The 13,903-nt window shown below is 42.2% G+C and overlaps 2 protein-coding genes across 13 annotated transcripts in view; one reads left to right on the forward strand and one right to left on the reverse strand.

Moving 5' to 3' along the window:
* Positions 1 to 1,690: 1,690 nt before the first annotated feature.
* ANAPC13 (anaphase promoting complex subunit 13) lies at positions 1,691 to 9,710 on the reverse strand. 3 transcript variants are annotated; one of them, XM_081301890.1, is made up of 3 exons: positions 9,573 to 9,710; positions 5,994 to 6,119; positions 1,691 to 1,871 (listed from the first exon to the last, which is right to left on the reverse strand). In XM_081301890.1, the coding sequence occupies exons 2-3, from the start codon at positions 6,090 to 6,092 to the stop codon at positions 1,746 to 1,748; spliced, it is 225 nt and encodes a 74-aa protein (XP_081158016.1). In that variant the 5' UTR covers positions 6,093 to 6,119; positions 9,573 to 9,710; the 3' UTR covers positions 1,691 to 1,745. The 3 variants fall into 3 exon arrangements, with proteins under 3 accessions (XP_081158016.1, XP_081158014.1, XP_081158015.1); XM_081301888.1 differs by lacking the exon at positions 9,573 to 9,710 and adding an exon at positions 9,393 to 9,533; XM_081301889.1 differs by lacking the exon at positions 9,573 to 9,710 and adding an exon at positions 8,538 to 8,771.
* The window catches only part of CEP63 (centrosomal protein 63), a 57,473-nt gene continuing 53,061 nt past the window's right edge, over positions 9,492 to 13,903 (forward strand). For 4 of the 10 annotated variants that reach the window (XM_081301882.1, XM_081301876.1, XM_081301884.1 and 1 more), the window contains exons 1-3: positions 9,532 to 9,630; positions 12,582 to 12,619; positions 13,400 to 13,507. Coding sequence is in view for 8 of the 10 variants with exons in the window: in XM_081301876.1 (XP_081158002.1) it covers positions 13,433 to 13,507 (75 nt within the window). In the remaining 2 variants the exon portion in view is untranslated. Of the gene's footprint in view, positions 9,631 to 9,682; positions 9,938 to 12,581; positions 12,620 to 13,399; positions 13,508 to 13,903 lie in introns of those variants that run through there. The other 6 variants (XM_081301879.1, XM_081301885.1, XM_081301880.1 and 3 more) reach the window with 5 other exon arrangements.

Here is a 13,903-nt window from a genome sequence, read left to right on the forward strand (position 1 = left end):
TCATGTCAAGCTGAATTCATACAACATGCTGTTAACTGGGAAGCTGGCAGGAACCAGGTGCCTACATAGCCCTTTGACCTCCCTCTGCACCCACTTCCCTCTGGGTATTTTGGTAAGCACGGTTGAAGAAAGCCACTCTATACCACAAGCTGGACCTCTTGTGAGTCCATCATCCTCAAGCCAGTCCTGTATGGACAGACTCCAAAGCTCCAGTTGACAGAATCTGAGTGGCCCAAGCTTGGGTCACTGAATTCCTGATACAGTGAGCCACCCTTTTGATGCCATATTGCAGGTTACCACCTTGGCTTATGAAATCATTCCTGGGTAGGGTGGCAATTTTAAGATCAGGGTCTTAAGCAGAAAAAAATAAATGCTGTCTTACAGGCCTCATATTCCATTTCAGATTCGGTCAAGACAGCTTTGTTTATCTGTTCCAAGGAAAGGTTTGGCTGGACTCATAATTCGCCAAATTCCTAGATGTTAGTATGTAAACTATTACCACAGAGAAGTTGGAGGAAAGGTATCATTTAATGAGAATGTGAAAGAACTGTGGTTTTCTGGGTACTTTCATTTTTTGAAAAGCTTAGTTTTCTCTTGGTATAAAATCTCTTCCCTATTATACTTCCCTTCCCCATGAGGTTGCAATTTTTCAGTTATTGAAGGAACTGGTGTCTTGGGAGGTCTTTCTTCTGAAGATAAGTGGCTTCTAGGTTGGGCTATGAATGGAGCAGACCATCCTGCTGTGTGGGTTGGTAGAGAGCTGCTAGGACCATGTTTCAGGTTGAAATCCTAAAAGCAACTCATTGTGATGTACTTCTTCCTTTTAAAAGCTGGGTAAAGCGGGGCTGAAGATGTAGGTCAGTGACAGAGGGCTTGTCTAGCATGCATGATGAGGCCCCGGGGTTCAATCCCTAGCACCACACACACACACAAGGACACACAAAAAAATGAAATGAAATTGGGTAAACAAAAAGGACAAGATGAGCTAATCCCAGGAGACAAATATATATCAATGTGTTTTGCAAATTATATCTTCTTTATAAAAATGTATTGCTAAATACTGACTTTGTGATGTTTTGGTTATATATGAAAGGGCTTTGAGAAAATAAGAAATGCTACTATTGGATAAAACTAGTGGCCCATCTAGCCAGATGGTTTCCAGTTGTACCAAAGGCAACTATAGGAGAGCAGAGGTAATGATCAGATAACTTTTTAATCTGTAAATTTATTTGTAGTTTGAAAATGGCATGGAAAATCCCAGGAATCTCAGTAATGAGTAAATAGCACAGCCTCTGTGGAGCATATGCACCTACAGGCCCAAAGCTTAGAAGGCTTCTCAAGGTGGGGAACTACGAGAAGGCATGGATCCTATGTCTGGCTTCTTGTTTCTTTGCCTTTCCCTCTCATATTTTCAACCACTTAAGTCACAGTACATATGTAAGTAGTTGCAAAGTGTTAAACTTTGAAAGTAAAGCAAAACTGGAGTTAAAAGCAAATGTTTAACCAGTCATGCTCAAACACAAGCAAGTGAATGAAGAATTTAAGGTTTAAAGAGCCAAATATTCTGCATTCCTGAGAAATCTGTTTCCCATTCTGAATATTTTCACATTGCTCTTTGCTGCCTCACATTAAGAGGGTATACACTTTGTTGATTTATTACTCAAAGATTTGAATAAAGAGACTAAAAGAAAACATTTTATCTCACGGTATTTTTGAAAATCCATCCATGAGAAAGGAGCCAAGAGTCAGTTTCCAACAGGGGGCACATTCTCATGGAGGTACTGCAAGGCCAAGTCTGTCCACTTCATTTCTTGTTCTTTCACGGATTCTGTGGTGCCACCGTTGTCTTGTTCAGGTTCAGGAAGTTCATTCTGAAAAGGTACAGTGACATTCAGAACAATACTCTGCATTAATATCTTAAAACTCAATAGTACTTAGAATTAAAACCTATGAGTTCCTAAGAATGTGTGGCACAATTGCTAGGTATATTCTAAGGAAAGAGCCAAAATAAATAGATTGGAGGAAAACATCGGAAGCGCTGCTCAAACGTGGCCTAGTCCATGGGAGCAATGGAGGGAACATCAGGCACCGCGACTCTGGCATTTGTGCAAGACGCAGTGTGGCAAGGGGTGAGGGCAGAAGCTTCTAGAAGTCAACCAGGACCTAAGCCAGGATGCTATCATTTGCTGGGTTACCTGGGCAAGGTATTCAAACCTTCAGGGCCTTTGCTTCCTTTCTGGAAAATGGGAGGAAAAGGTCACCATAATGTCTTAGGACTTGGGTAAGTTAAATGAGATAATTTAGATCAAGTGCTCAGCACTGTTCAGGGCCTCCGGTGCTCTAGAGCCTTCGCTTGTATTATGAGTGGAAAGGACCACTGAAAGAGGAATGCTGATTTTTTGGGGGGGAGTATGTTTTAAAAGAACACTGGATTGGGCTGGGGATATAGCTCAGTTGGTAAAGTGCTTGCCTTGCATGCACAAGGCCCTGAGTTCAATCCCCAGCACCACACACACACACACACACACACACACACACACACACAGAATACTGATACTTGATTTGCTGGCATATTCTGTAAATATAGGAAATCATCCCCAAACTATGCTGTTCTGAACACATTATGTTAAAATGATGGCAGAGGCAGTGATGAGGGACACTGAAAATTTAACAGGAGGCCTTGGTTCAGTCCCCAGTGACTCAGGAGGCTGAGGCAGGAGGATAGCAAGTTTGAGAACCAGCCTGAGCAACTCTGGGAGACCCTGTTTCAAATAGTGCTGGGGATGTGGCTCACTGGTAGAGTGCCCTGAGTTCAATCTCATTGTAAAAACAAAAGAAAAAATAACAAAAAATGCCTCGCAGAGATCTCCCCCTAGTGGTGAAGTCGGGCAACATAAAACACAGAAAGACAACAGTGAGCCATGGTGGGGTAGGTTTAGAGAAGAATCTGGAATTACTTCCTCAGACTTTATAGTTAAATTTATAGAGGTCACTGATAACAATGTATTTCTTTTTCTTTTCCCCTCTTTGGTACCGTGGGCATTTAACCACTGAGCCACATCCCCAGTTCTTTTCATTTCTTTATTTTAAGTCATAGTTTCGCCAAGTTTCTGAGACTATTTTGAAGTTTTGATACTCTTGCCTCAGCTTCCCAAGTTTTTGGGATTACAGGCCATGTACCACTGTACCTGGCAACATATTTCTTTGTAATTACCTGAATTTACTGCTGTTTTAGGGTCAGCAAACTATTATGTACTATTCACACTTAACAATTTCTTGCTGAATTCCAATTTGTAATGCATATGTTTTTCCCCATTAAGATTACATTTGATATTTATTAAGTATTTACTTATAATGTATACAAGTGTTTTGGAATCACATCCATCTTGCTCTACAAATGTAAGACTGAGATTCAAACATACTTGCACAGATTGGGAAGTTCGTAAGATTAAGAGACTAGATTAAGAATATTTGGCCCTACTAACTAATAGCTGACAAAGAATAAAAAGGTCCTTGGTCATTGAAGTACTTAAGTCAGAGGCAGTTAATTCTGCTTAATTTCATCCCATCTGATATGCTTGTGTCTCCTTTGGTGACTATTGTCTCTGGTAATGAACACCAACACATAAAATTGCACAATTGCCTAGAAAACAGAAAGTATCGTAAATACAGCCATCCATGATGGTATACTGGAAAAGTGGCTGGAGCTATTTTGCAACTACTCCTATCAAAAGGTGGTGTTTATTTCCCTAATCTGGGACTTGGACTGGCCATGTGACTTGCTTTGGCCAGCAGAATGCAGCTGTGGAGCCTGTGGGTAAGTTCTTGGCCTAAGCTCTATAAGGCTCTGCAGTTCCCTCTGATGCTGCTCTTGGAACCTGAGTCTGAGGTATCTGGGCTGGCCTGCTGAATCATGAGAGACCAAGGCCCAGGTGCCCATCATCTAGGGACATCCTGCTAACTGCTGGATGTGTAAGACTGTCCTAGATTATTCAGTCTACTGGCTGTCAGTCTACTGGCTGACCGTGCAGCATAAGGAAGCCTAGCATTGATGAGCTGAGCTGGTGCAGCCAGAAGATCAGCCCAAATGAGTTTTAAAGTCATGAGATAAATAGTTGTTTTAAGTCACTACATTTTGGGGTGATGTGTTACGTAGCAAAAGCCAACTATACACACTGCTTTAGAATCACAAGACAAGGGGAAACATATCAATTAGCAACAGTGCAGGCTGTCACCTGCAAGTTGGCAGGGAAATTTCCCTTTCCTTCATCCCTTTCACATAAGATGGTCCCCAATTCCATTAACAATTCCAAAATTTGAGAAGTCTCCAATATTTTTGTGGTATACCAGGGACTAAATCCAGGGGCCAGCCTTTTAAAATATTTTATTCTGAGATAGGGTCTCACTAAATTGCTTCAATGGGTAGTCTTTCTGCCTCAGTCTCCCAAAACAGCTGGGATGACAGGTGTGCTCCGTTGCACCTGGCTCTGCCATTTTCTCCACTCTGCTCCAGCCTGCCTCCCTTATCTAGGTCACTGCAGTAGCTTCCTAATTGGTCTTGCCTGTCCTCTTCTTTGTATGGGGCCATCTCTAACAATGCGCTGTACTGATTTTCTGAAACCCAAATCTGAGCATGGCACGGAATGAAGACCATTCATTCCTAGGTCTCCACAGTGGAAGACTTAAGTGTGGCAAGAGATAATCTGTCAAAATTGATGTCCAGCTTTTCTGCCTACTTAAATGACAAGTGTAGTCTCCACGCACCCTGCACGTCTAGCCGTCTCACGGAGTCTTTCAAGACTCTGGGCCTGCATACTTCTCTCCCCTCTGCTGCAGGGCCTTTGCCCATTCTCGGTAAAATTCTGTTCTTTCCTAATGATCCAGCTTAATCATGACAGCCCCTTTGACACCTTTCCGCTGCCTGCCAGGCAATCAGCCTTCTCTATGCTACATGGCTAGTCACGTGCCTACTTAGAACACTTATTACACTATTTACCTGCTGCCTCTCTAGCCCTCCCAGGGGTATGACCTGTATCTTACATTCAGAGTCTTAGGGCACAGAGTAGGCACAAAGAAATGCTTGTTGAATGAATGAACGAACAAAATTTGCAGGCCAGGATTTGGAGCTTTACAGACCAAGGTATGAAGTCCAACTTGTCAGCTGCCAGATTCTGGACAAGTTCCCCTCTCTGATTCTACTCTTTCCTGCAAAATGAAGATGTTGTAAGAAGTTCCTTTCAGGGGAATTTTCCAGACATCAGGAAAGGACAGTATTCTAGGAACCTATTGGCCTAAATGCAAATGAAGAAAAAGAAGAAAAGCCAGGTATCACCTGAATATTTTCCAGGGAACCTAGGGTAGGTGTGTGTTCCAAGAACATGAGTTTCTCAAAACGTCAGCCGACTGACAAGCCCAAGGCAGGGAAGGAAGGAGCACCGTGCTGTGGCTCCTATTCCTGCCTCAGGCCCTAAACTCTTAGCTTAGTTCACATCTGGCTTTGGTGTGGTGGACAAAGGATGGTCCAGAAAAATCTGAATTCCTGTTTTGGTATGACCCCTAACAGAGCAGGGCATGTCAGCTCTCTGAACCACATTTCTCCTCAAATAAAGAGTTGGGTTATGGTGTGGTGATGCATGCCTGCAATCCCAGCGACTCAGGAGGCTGAGATAGGAGGATTGCAAGTCCAAGGCTAGCCTTAGAAATTTAATGAGACCCTAAGCAATTTTGCAAGACCCTGTTTTGAAATAAATTTTTTTTTTTAAAAAGGGCTGGGGATGTGACCCAGTGGTAAAATCCCTTTGGGTTCAATCCCCATTTCCCCCCCCAAACAACAATAATAACTACAATGAGTTGGGCTAGATACTCTTCAGAGGCTTTGAGAATTGAGAGAATGCTGATTTTCTCTGTCCTACTAGTTAATTTTAATATCTCACCGTCACTAAGTTTTGCCAGCTAACTTTAACCCATCATGCTCAGCGCACATCACAACCTACCAGTGGTATTGCAACATCCTCATAAGGCAGCTTGTCTTCTCGCCAAGCATCGTCAATCAAATCCAAGATCCTTCCATCTCTCTGGACCTCACTGTCCATTTTCCCGTAGCTTTGATTTTGTCAGATCTATAAACCAAAGAGGTTATTTCTTCAACATGAAGACTGAGGCGCTGGTATAATTCAGTACTAGAATTCGTCAGGCTTTTTAGCCTGGACCTGTTTCTGGGCACGACATCACCCCAAGAAAGGCTCATTTTGTATGGATCAGGTGACAAATTATTTATAAGATCACGGTTCTTTCCCCACCTCAGCTGACAATTGTTTTATAGTGAATATAGGGCGGACATTGCCCAGTGTCCAAGAGTGTGACATCTTTAGAGAAAGCCGTTAAATACAACGCACCCAAATGTAGCTTTACTTTAACTTGCACATTCATCTTTCCCTGTTCATGATGCCTTTGATGAGTCTCAAATTCCTGCCTGCCAAGTCTCCTCTCAGCAGCTCTAGCTCTTCCTGTACTGTTTTTATACAAGTCCCTACCAGCCTTGGCTCAAAACTTGGCATTCTTGGGCACAGAGGCTAAATGAACATGAGTTAACACTGAGCTGGGCTAAGCAAAGTGACCAGCCAGAGGCCTGACAAAATTCCTCATAAGAACAATGAGGGTAGGTGAGTTTGAAAAGAAAAGTGCACCCAGGCTGAGTTCCTGGTGAATAACAGTGGTCAAACCCCATGATGCTCCAGTTTCTGCTTCCCTTTAGCATTCATTATCTGATTCTTTTTTTTTCCCCCTTGGATTTAACCCAGCTGTGCTTTACCACTGAGTTATAACCCTAGCTCCTTTTTTTTTAGTTGTCAATGGATCTTTTGTTTCACTTATTTATATGTGGTGCTGAGGATAGAACCCACCAGGGCTTCACACATGCCCGGTAAGTGCTCTACCACTGAGCCACAATTCCAGCCCATAACCACAGCCCTTTTAATTTTTATACAGGGGTCTCACCAAGTTGCTTAGGGCTTCACTAAGTTCTCAGGCTGGACTCAAACTTGTGATCCTCTGCTTCCGCTTTCCTGAGTTGCTGGAATTATAGGTATGAACATCCGCAACTGTGCCTGGCCCAACTGACTCTTAATGCTGCACTCCCTTTGATTCCTGGACGGAGGGGTCAAGATGCTCCTTGACCATGGCTGATTCTTCATTTTTTTTCTCTGGAACAGTTGTGACCTAATAGGCTGGGGGAGGGGGGGGTTGGGTAGTATTTCTAGGTTCCCTATTTCTAAGTCTGGGCCCTGCCTCCCTATCAAAGCCATCACTCTACTGTGCTCCTGGCTACAAAGTGTCAATCTTGAGGTCCTGGAAACCCTTTGCACCAACAGCACCCTCAGTTATTCTTAGTTTCTGAGACTATGAACTCATGTGAAAACAATCTTTTTAAAAAAATATATATTTTTTAAATTTTAGTTTTAGGTGGACACAATATCTTTATTTTACATTTATGTGGTGCTGAGGATCGAACCCAGTGTCTTGCGCATGCTAGGCAAGTGCTCTATCACTGAGCCCCACCCCCAGCCCTACTCTTTGTGAGTAGAATTCAACTGTGTCACACAGATCTGTACTTCTCTCCAATAGTACAATTGTAAGATGGTTCTAATGCCTGGTAATAACTATACCCAAGTTAGGGTGGGGAAGGGTTTTTACTCTCAAGATAAGGATTCAGGTAAAATTTAAGCAAAAGATACCCACTACTTCTGCCACCAGTGAACCAAATGAGATCTTAATACTTCTCGGAATTAACCCAGAGTCCCAAGTTTTCAATTCCACAAGTATTTCAACAAAACTGGCACAGGTGCATTAAAATGGGTTGGAAATCATAATCTAGAGCTTGTATATTTATATGTATATAAATCTCCTATATATTCCATATTTATTTTCTAATGCTCTAATCATTCACCTATTACTTTATCAAAAGAACAGAACTCTAAAGACGTATTATTTCAAAAGTCACCCAAAGTGTTGTATTTTTTTGTGCAATTTAAATTTTTATAGGTATCCTATATCTGGGATTATGGCATTTAATGGGTTAACCCATTACTACCCAGTGACTATTTCAATAGTAGCTGAGGGATCCTTTGTGTAGGAAATTTACAAATAGTCTCTACCTGTCAGCTTAGTTATCCTTTTGGAGTCTTTGTTCTACGAAAGCTCTCCATTACCTCATCTACTCCTATGTCCTTTCTGCTTTGTACCCTGGGATCCCCTTCACAATTTCCTCTGCTGATCCTTCCTGGTCCACAGAGATATCACCTTTATTTAAAATGTGTTCTCCAATCGCTCCAGCTTCAGCAGGGTTTCTGTCCTGAATGGGATCCATTAAAGAAGTCTTGTTCCAATGGGATCCAAGTAGTTTCACCTCTGATTGTTATGTCTGTTTCAAACAGATGATCCCCTAACAGATATTCCCACAATTTGGCCTCAATCCCTTTTCACCTGTTCCTCTTTATAACACCTCCAACCCTGTCACTATTTCCAGCTTCTGCACTTACCCCTACCCCCGCGCCCCGCCCTTCCATCTCTTCCAAATTCAACGCAGGCTTAAGCTCTTTGGGGGTTAGGCCCATTTCCAGGGTCAGACACCAAAATGCTTTGCCTTTAACGGGCTGGAAAAGCAGGAAGCAATAAACAGGCAATGCCCGGCTCACAGCCGCTGTCCCAAGCACTTGCCATACAGTATGGTCATTCCCAGTTTTCTGAACAAACTTTTATTACACTTGTGAGTCTCAATGTCTGCCGTAATCCCCCTCCCCCGCCCCGTGTTTCCGGCTAACATCAGTGTAGAAATCGTTTCCGAGGTTGCCTTCTTCAGGGGGCGTTCTCCAAACCTCAGGGTGAGCGGGGTGCCAGAACCTAGTTCTCCACTGGTCCCACAGATCCCTGGGCGCAATGCATGGTACCAACTGGGGAAATAGTCACACTGCTCAGACGTCTTTCAAAACACGCAATGGGAGCGTCCCCAGGAACAGGGGCTCACTTTGTCCTGCTCTGTGTTTTACATGATTGTAAACATGTATTTCTACGACCCAAACACGCAAAGCCGTTCCGTTTCTAGAATTGACCCTCGCAGGTTACCACCGTCCGTACGAGCGTGTAAAGCCGCCCACCGGCTCCACCCCTTCCGGTCCGGGGACTGGATATACCAAATGTGGAAGCAAAAAGGGGGAGGCTAGCATCGCCACTGGAAGTCCCTTTCCACCCGACACAGCGTGCAGCAAGGAAAATGGCTCAAAGGGTGAATGAGGGCCTCGGCCTCGTCCACTGGGACTGAGGAAAAGTCCGAAGCTAAGGAACCAAGGCGTTCCTGCTTCTCTAAGAAACAGGCTGGGGACGCGAGGATCCCTTACCGTAGGCGGGCCGCGGCAGCACCCTCTACTTCCAGACCACGCCCTCTGACCACGTGATCCACGGGCTCTTCTCTTAGATCCCCGGATGTGGGTGAACCCATTTGCTGGCGCGGAGGGGAAGTCAGGAAGAAGACATTTTTTCAATTACAAGTGAGGAGGCAGTGGGCGGAACGAACGTACCGACGCCGAGGCTGGACGTAAGGTTGGCGGCGACGCACGTGCGCGCCTCCGGCCCGAGGTAACGGCGGGAAGGCTCGGGGGCGAGCTTCCTGCGGCCCTGTAACCGCTTGTGTGCACCGAGGGCCAGCGAGGGGCGGGCGACTCCTGGTCCGTAGGCGACGGCCACGCTGGCCGCCGTGGTGCCGCTGACCTCCCTACAGCATGGCTCGCGGCTGGATCCCGCAGCAGCCCGCAAGCCGCCAGGCTCGCTGCTGCTGGCCCGAATCCACGCCGACGCTCCGCCCCTTGGCCTCTCCGCCGCCGCTGCTCCGCGGCTCCATCTAGACGGGCCTGGCCCCGCGCGGTGCGCCGCTCGGTCCCGCCAGGTGCCGGGCCGGCGGGAGGGCCAGCACAGGGTGCGGGGTGGAAGAGCTGCTTCTAGGCCCCCTCGTCCCCATCAGAGCCAGCCCCTAAAGGGTCGGGGCCTGCTGCAACCCCATTGCCTAGGCTGCAGGCAGCGTCTAGCTAGATCTCTGGCTCTCTGGGGACTTTTTCCATTTACCGCAAGTGATATTGGCTCCTTTCTGATGGGGCTTTAAAGTTAGTAATTTTTTAAAAAAAGAATGGAGTGGCTTAAGCGTAAATATTAGTGCAGAAGATGCGGAAATATGGCAGAATTGAAGAGCTTTGATACCTCCTTGCATACAAAATGAGGGATGGGAAAAAATGATAAATGAAGGTTTAAAGGGCAGTTTCTTGATATACCTTGAATCATGAAGATGCTTGAGGACAGTTAATCTAGGCTCAGAATCTAGTTTTTCTTACATCCCTTACAGCATCAGGGGAGTAAAGATGAGTCTGATAGTCTAGCTTTCTTTTATAGTTGCATTACAGTACACTTATTATTATTTTTTTGTAAATATATATTTTAGTTGTAGATGAACACATTTCCTTTATTTTATTTGTTTTTTATGTGGTTCTGAGGATTGAACCCAGTGCTTCTTCACATGTGTGAAGCAGGCGCTTTACCACTGAGCCACAGCCCCAGCTTGCATTACAGTACACTTATTTACAGATTTTCCTGAGCCTTGGCTGATTACTTACACCGACAACCTACCAACCCCACCCTCCAGGGTTGATACCAGGAGTGCTCTCTCCCACAGAACTATATCTCCAGCCCTCCACTTTTTTTTTTTTTTTTTTTGGTGGTTGTTGTTTGCTTTGTTTTGAGACAGGGTCTTGCGAAGTTGCCCCTGCTGGCATCCAACCTGGGATCCTCCTGCCTTAGCCTCCTGAATTCGCTGGAATCACTGCAAGGCACCACATTTTATGTCTTTATTAGAGCAGTATACGATGCCCTATATTTATAGTTAGATGCCCTCTATGTATACAGTTGCTTATATACTTGGGTTTTGTTTTATTTTTATATGAAGAGGAGACCAAGGATCATCGACTTCACATTGCCTTCAGATATTTACATTTATATTTAAGCTGTAGCTTAATGACACAATAAAGTGTATATTTCCTTATTTGGAATGAAGTACCATCTTGAGACTGATTTTTATCCTAAACTCCTTGCCTTTTGACTCTCATTATCAGTAATCAGTTTGATAAAAGAGACTGTGAAACTTAAGTGGGTTAGATAGTTATAAACATTCAGTCACAGTGACCTTCACAAGATATGTAGATTCAAGTTTTAAAAATTATTTGTAAAAATTGTACACATTAATTGTACTGATGCCATTTTCTTCCTATTGAAAAGACCTTTGCTTAGTTGTCATTCCTGTCCTCATGCATGTTGTGGCAGGTGAGGACAACATCTGTGGTCCATTCTGTCATAGCCAAGTTTCTCCTACTTCCAGCTAGGTTTGAATTTTTTTTCAATTTTTTAAAATCACCATAGTACTATCATTATACAAATTAGTGAACATTCTGTCAATATCCAGTCACAGGACAGATTTTCTCAACTGGCCTGAAAGTGCTTTTACATAAGCTTGTTCTAAACAAAATCCATCTGCTGTGTTAGGGTTGATACAACCTTTACCTGGGCATGGTGGCACAGGCCTGTAATCCCAGCAGTTTGGGAGGCCTCTGAGGCAGGGGGGAATTGCAAGGTCAAAGCCAGCTTCAGCAATTTAGGGAGGCCCTAAGCAACTAAGGGAGACCCTGTCTCAAAAAATAAAGGGCTGGGGATGTGGCTCAGTAGTTAAGCACCCCTGGGTTCAGACCCTGGTTACAGAACAAAACAAAAACACGCTTTAATAAATCTTTCAATCTGCAGCAGTTTCTTCAGCTCCCTTTTTCCCCCTTACCATTTTAAATTTAACTGATTGTACCACATAATATTTTTAAATATGTAACTATTCCCTTTGTGTCCTCTCTGCCAGTGGTTAGATCTAGAATTGCACTGTTCAATATTGTAGCCATCAGCTAGTTGTAACTATTTAAGTTAATAAAATGAAACAGAAGTTTGGCTTTCTAGTTACATTACCTACATTTATTAGTTTGTCTAGTGGTTTACTGTTTGAACTGTGCAGATATAAAATAATTCTATGATTTCAGAAAGTTCTGTTGAACCATTGTAATTAGAATCTTGATTAGATCCAACTTTGATTTTTTTTTTTTTTTGAGGGGGGCAGTGTAGGAACATTTCATATTATGAAAATTACTATCTTTTGCATTATCAGGGAGGCACATAATGTCTGAGTTTTCTCCTTTTGTGATGTTAAGATTTGAGCTGTGTAGTGGATTCTGGTATTGCAAGCTAAATCCATCCACCATGAAATTATCCAAGAGGCTGTCACTTAATGGGAAAATTCTTTCATTGATTTAGATTCCCTGAATCCATTAGATTTCCTAATCCATTGTATTAGGAGTGGCAAAGTGGTGATCTTCTAATTCTGTCATTCCCTCAGTATCTATTAGCTGGGAATCTTTTATGAAGAACTTGCCCTCATTAGCAATTTGCCTGAAATATAGTTTGTTTAGGAAAGGCCAGAAAAAATTCTTAATTTTTCCATCTATTTTCAGACTACAGTAATGAGTTGGTGGCCTAGCAACCTCCAAAGGTAACCATGCCTTCTTAAATTATTATCATGAACTTATAGACTAATAATAAAATAATATATTTTATTTAAGCATATATATATATATATATATTTTTTTTTTTAATACATTGTTTCCTTATTGACTAATGGGAGCACTTTTAAGTTGGCTCCTATTCCTTTTGGTATGACCAGTAGTTTTTATGATTTGCTTTTTGGTAAAATATGTTTCTGTCTCATGAATCTCTGGCTTCCTGAAAGCCCTGAAATAGGAAATATATTTTTTTAAAAAGGAGAAATATATGGAGTTCACACTGTTTTCAACTTAACTTTAATTTTGTGGATTCTTAAAACATTTTGTAATTTTTTTCCTCTCTTGTTGAGAATCTTATGCCTAATGCCATTAATATAATCACTTTTTTCCCTTATCCTATATATAATGATTTAAAATGAATGATACCATTTTTATTATTAATAATGATTCCTAGTAGTACTTAGAATTTCTTTGCAGTTCCTTTTTATCCTTAATGTATATGCCACTAAGGATATATATGTAGTAAAATTATTGTACTTTAAAGGCATATGAAGTTATTCATTATGTGGTTTAACTGTCAACTTGATTATCTAATTGATTTATTTTATTTTGTTTATAGTTTTTCAGTACTACTTTTTAATTCTTGTTTTATTATGTGTAAAATATCAGCATAGCAGTTCCTGTAAAACAAGTACCTAAAACAAAGTTTTTACAGAGAAGTTCAGTTTTCATCCTAGTTTTTCTACCTCAACTACTTTCTCTCTTTATAGGTCTCATTTTTACTATCTTTCCATTAAAAAAAAATGTACATAAGAGCAAAATGTGCGTGTGCACACATGCACAGGCGTGCATACACTTCATCCTTCCTTAGTTACAAGGTATATTTAAATGTGCTGTTTTGTGTCTTGCTTTTCCTACCCAATAGCATTGTAGCTCACTTCATAGAAGTATTATCTCTTTTTTCACTTCCATAATATTTTATTAATGGGATGGATATTCATTTGATCTCTCTTGATAAGCATGTGTGTTTCCTATTACAAATAGAAGTTCATGGATATCCTTCTCTGTATGTTAATTTGGATTTTGCCAGTGTATCTTTGGGATATATTTCTAGAGGCAGTATTGTTGGATCATAGGGTAAATATATATCAGTTAATATTGCCAAAATCTGCCCTGTAGTAATTATGCAATTTGCTTTCCTCCCTACAATGTATACAAGTACCTGTTTTCCTTATCATTAATGTATTTTGTCAAACTTATAAGTTTTGGTTAAT

The sequence above is a fragment of the Spermophilus citellus genome, assembly GCF_964194105.1.
Source record: "Spermophilus citellus genome assembly, chromosome: 7".
Taxonomy (NCBI): domain Eukaryota; kingdom Metazoa; phylum Chordata; class Mammalia; order Rodentia; family Sciuridae; genus Spermophilus; species Spermophilus citellus.

Excerpts from the sequence above, each read along its gene's own strand:
- ANAPC13 (XM_081301890.1), bottom strand. The coding sequence starts at position 6,092 with ATGGACAGTGAGGTCCAGAGAGATGGAAGGATCTTGGATTTGATTGAC. Across the intron at positions 1,872-5,993 it reads AGGATGTTGCAATACCACTG|AATGAACTTCCTGAACCTGA; the intron begins GTAGGTTGTGAT and ends GTACCTTTTCAG.